Source organism: Oratosquilla oratoria, chromosome 20 (genome assembly GCF_046742065.1).
Source record: "Oratosquilla oratoria isolate Oo_2021 chromosome 20, ASM4674206v1, whole genome shotgun sequence".
Taxonomy (NCBI): Eukaryota; Metazoa; Arthropoda; class Malacostraca; order Stomatopoda; family Squillidae; genus Oratosquilla; species Oratosquilla oratoria.
In genome coordinates this window covers 48,441,760-48,446,759 of record NC_134796.1, presented here as the reverse complement: position 1 = coordinate 48,446,759, position 5,000 = coordinate 48,441,760, and the positions used below count along the sequence as shown (strand labels likewise).

General features: G+C 41.1%; 1 protein-coding gene across 2 annotated transcripts in view; it reads right to left on the bottom strand.

Annotated features, from left to right (window-relative positions):
* The window catches only part of fid (class I SAM-dependent methyltransferase fire dancer), a 166,386-nt gene that overhangs the window by 12,526 nt on the left and 148,860 nt on the right, over positions 1-5,000 (bottom strand). For both annotated transcript variants that reach the window (XM_076204069.1, XM_076204068.1), the window contains 2 exons: positions 4,020-4,186; positions 2,359-2,503 (listed from right to left, as the gene is read on the bottom strand). In XM_076204069.1, the coding sequence (XP_076060184.1) occupies positions 2,359-2,503; positions 4,020-4,186 (312 nt within the window). The remainder of the gene's footprint in view (positions 1-2,358; positions 2,504-4,019; positions 4,187-5,000) is intronic.

The window sequence follows — 5,000 nt, the reverse complement described above, 5'->3', positions numbered from 1 at the left end:
AAACCACGGAAGAACGAGACTTCTTCGGGACGACGGTCTGCGGTATCTTAGGAGAGTAAAGATGGATGGACACGAAGCTTTTATTCACCCATCATAAGACTGAATAGTCACCAGAATGTGTTCGTTAGATAACTGTATCGATATAACAACTCTGTAATCCCTTTATGGAACACAATCCCATCTCATTACCACCCCAACCTACAGAAAAATAAGTTTTGTTGTTGAGCACTTCACTGACGTTCCCAACAGCTGGAACAACAGCAACTACAGTGAAAAGCTGAGTTCTGTCTGAATGGATCTGAATGTCATGAGAGTATGTGTCTGTCTTACCTAATTGTACTTATGTGATATGCTTGAATAGAGGTATGTTCGTAGGGTACCGCCTCTGTCCGTCAAACTTGGCTTTAATTTCGTGTGTTTGTGTTGGTTGGGCTATTGTTCAGAAGTCTCAAGAGTTGATGCATATGTATAGACAACTGTTTCTTTATATCCCTCAAGTATTTTTTCTGGCTATTTACATGACCTCTTCTTCCTTTCTCGTCACATGCTCTAAGATCTCATTTATCAATTTTGTTCAAATTTTACAATGATCTGAATACAAGAGTTACATAAATCTCTTTCTCTTCTTTGTACTTGTGAGGACAGGTCGTTTTTTCTTATCTTTCCTTTCATAATCTCAGCTAGATTAAAGACCATTTTCATTATCTTTCATTGCATTTTCTCGATTTTTTCTTCTTCCTTTTGTATGAGGCAGAGCATATACTCGATACTCCATCGCACCCCTGTCCATAAAATGAAATGCCACTCTTACGTTATAAACAACTTATATATCTCATTTTTGTGATTTCTATCTCCTATCGAGTGGTTCACTGACGGTCTCTCTATGCTTCTACTGATTTCTAACATTCTGCTTTTATATTCCAAAATCCTTTTTACAGATTTGACTTCAATCACAAATCTTGTCTAAATCTTCCTACAGCATTTTACAATCTTGATCTGTAATTCTCCTCATGATCTTTACATCACCTTCCAGTAAATCTATATAACAATTCATCCCATCCATCATGTTATTCGCATAAATCAGGAACATTATGTATACCATTACAAAGACTTGTGGGACTATGTTAATTACTTCCCTCCATCATTACAAACTGTCCTTTAATGCTGTTGCCATGTAGTTCGGGAAGTCTCTCGTTTATTAGCAGAGGTATCCTATAACTCCACATTTATGCTCCAATTTCCGCAACTGCGAGGTACTGTGTCAGAGGCTTTCTACAGATCTAGTTACAAGCAAGCCAGCCAACCGTCTTTATGGCATCATGGGTCAAAGTTCAAATTGATTTGAGACTCTTGATCTTCCACTTCTGAGTTCAATTTTGTTGTCTGTTTCCTTTAGGAATGATGTCTGTCTACCTTTCACAATTTGCTTATACAATTGAGTTATCAAGGTGCTAGTCCTGATCTGTAATTCAGGGGCTCCAGTTCGCTCCCTCCATTGTAAACAGGCACTGCATCGGCTCTCTTCCATTCCCTCTTGTGTGTGCGTGTGATTCACCATGGTCTTGGATCACGTGCCGGACTTGTGATCGACAGCTATTTCCCTTCCATAAAGAGAGCTCAGAGGTCATATATGACCGATCTATGGGAAATGCTGTGACCTTACACGCACACACACACACCCAACTCCCCGCCCACGAGAGTTGGAGTAACGACTCACAGCGCAGCGATATTGAAATTATTTCAGCCCTGGGCGGGATTCGAACCCGGACCGCCGTAGTGGTGTGTGTGTGTGTGTGTGTGTGTGTGTGTGTGTGTGTGTGTGTGTGTGTGTGTGTGTGTGTGTGTGTGTGTGTGTGTGTGTGTGTGTGCGCGCAACTGTGTTTTTAGGTCTTGGACAAAACACCAAAACAACTTATCCAACCAGGGAATACCTTTCACACGGCTATCGCGTCCTAAGAAGATGTATTTCACAACAGTCGACAAAGTTACAGTAAGAGTGAAAGAGTGACTAAAGCGTCTAGTGGACTGTCGGCTGGGGAAGAGGGGATAGTGTAGCAGGTGAATTATAGGATTTAGGGAGAAAAAAATATAATTTCGTAAAAGAACGCAAAACGTCATTGACACTAATTCACATAAATCTAATCTCTTCCAACGTCTGTAATAGTTATTAAAAAATAGAATCTATCGAGAAGGAAAAAAAAAAAAAGGTAGAGGATGCTTTTTTTTTTGTCAGGAGAGAAAATACGAAAGGACAGAAAATCGTAAAGATATAATCTGATAGAGATGGACGCAGAATGATAAACACTACGCTATCCGTTTTTAATCAACCTTTGCAGGATCACAGTCCGAAGAGGCTACCTGAAGAGCACGACGAACAAAGCTGTAACAAGTCTCGTTGGGACTGCTCAGGTCGGAGGAACTTTGAGAGGACGACGCTGCGCCAGCTGCCGGGTCGATGGACCGCGACTTGTGGCGTCGCCGACCGCTCTTCCGACTGCCATACCTGCAACAACAAACACAAACCGGGTCACTAGGTGTGCTTAATAGGACGTTCCTCCCCCCTGAAAGGGTCCAGGAATAATCCAGAAGACACATACCGTTTAAAGAATAGGTACAATGGTATAATCACTTAACCTGTAACAACAAACACAAATCGGGTCACTAGCTGGGCATAGTAGGACGATTCTCCCTCTGTTTGTTTATTATTGAACTATACCTATGCATTTATTTATGTATTTTATTAGTTATTTACATTATTATAGTTTTTATCTATTATTTTATTATTATGATATTTTTTCGCAACCGACCTAGATATGGACCAAAAGGTCTCCTGTCGGCATGCTCCGCCTTTGTAATCTTTGTAATCCTTTGGAAGGGTCCAGGAGTAATCCAGAACACACCGTTTAAAGAAAAGGTACAATGGTATAACCACTTATCCCCCCTTGGCAGGAAATGGTAGATAGAATAGACAAAAAATAATTGGTGTTATGCTTACCAGCCCAAAGTGAAAGTCAGGAAAAGAGGTTTCACATTCCGACATATCCAAGGGCGAAAAGGTTCATTTGTGGTGTGTGTGTGTGTGTGTGTGTGTGTGTGTGTGTGTGTGTGTGTGTGTGTGTGTGTGTGTGTGTGTGTGTGTGTGTGTGTGTGTGTGTGTGTGTGTGTGTGTGTGTGTGCGCGCGCATGTGCCCTGGCCTACTCATGGAACTACATTTGATTGGCCGGCTCAGGAGAGGACAGCTTTATAGATACATCTCGGGTCACAAACACACACACACACACACACACACACACACACACACACACACACACACACACACACACACACACACACACACACACACAAACACACACACACACACACACACACACACACACACACACACACAGACACACACACACACACACACACACACACACACACACACACACACACACACACACACACACACACACACACACACACACTACAAATCGACATACGAACAAAGATTGGCCAAACTCGAACTATCAACCCTGGAACAAAGAAGAAAAAGAGGAGATTTACTAACCATCTACAGATGATGAAAAGGATGGAAGTCCTTGATAGAGATGATTTACTAAAATGAGATAAAAGAAAAACAAGAGGGCATGAAAACAAAAATTAAAAAGATAGTTACAGAAGAGATCTGAAAAAGAATAGCTTCCCACACAGAGTGGTAGGTATCTGGAATAAATTGAATGAGGAAACAGTGAGTTAAGAATATATATAAGAATTTGAGATCAAACTGGATGCTGAAAGAAATAAAAGCGGGTCACTACGAGCTTAGCTCTCTTCCTGTAAAATAGAACTAGGTAAATGCAACTAGGTAAATACGCACACACATGTAGACACAAGCACAAATGTACACATAGTCACTAGTAATTATCGGCGACGAAATACAAATGGTCATGTGTAGTCAGAGAAATACACACACACACACATACACACACACACACAGAGAGAGAGAGAGAGAGATAGAGAGAGAGCCGCTACAAACCTTGAGGACTGGCAGGAGTCGCTGTCGCTCTGCGTGTGAGCGTGATAGTGGAGAAGATCGTCGTCGTCTGTGGTGGAGTTGAGGTCGCGCTCCACACTCGAAGTCTTGTCGTCGCTCGAGGACTGCTCAGGCTTGTGCCACGGCACCAGAACGTCTTGGGACTCGAACTGTGCCCAAAAGACGAATGCGAGAGAGAGAAGGAGACGTCAGCAGATGCGATTTTTTTCTTACACTAGGTCTTTCAGGTCTAGGTCTAGCTATAGTGAGGGTATATTTATAGGTTATAGATGGTATAGCTGTAATTATAGGTATAGGTATATGTATAGATATAGGTAGAAGTATAGGTATAGGTATAGGTACAGGTACAGGTATAGGTATAGCTGTAGGTATAGGTATATGTATAGGTACAGGTATAGGTATAGGTATGGCTGTAGGTATAGGTATAGGTACAGGTATAGGTATAGGTATAGGTATAGGTATAGGTATAGGTATAGGTATAGCTGTAGGTATAGGTACAGGTACAGGTATAGGTATAGCTGTAGGTATAGGTATAGGTACAGGTATATCTATAGCTGTAGGTATAGGTACAGGTATAGGTATAGCTGTAGGTATAGGTATAGGAGTAGGTATTGGTATACGAGTAAGAATAGATATAGGAACAGGTATAGATATAGATACACAGTTGAGTCTACAAATAAAGGTAAGAGTATAGGTTGTCCTATCATAGGTGTAAGTATAGGTATAGAGATTTCCTGTATTTTTCTAGCCCACTCATTTGCAGCCTGTTGCCACCTTAATGGATTGATTTCTAATATCTATAAGCTATACCTGTTAACTGCTATCTATATACAAAGGATTCCGTCCCCATATAAGGGAGGTAACCAGTAAACTATTGAAACCTTAATCCAAAAATTGACCGGCTCGACACAGATGTAGGTACTAAAGAGAGTTACGGTGGTATTCTTAAAAAAATCTTTCCTT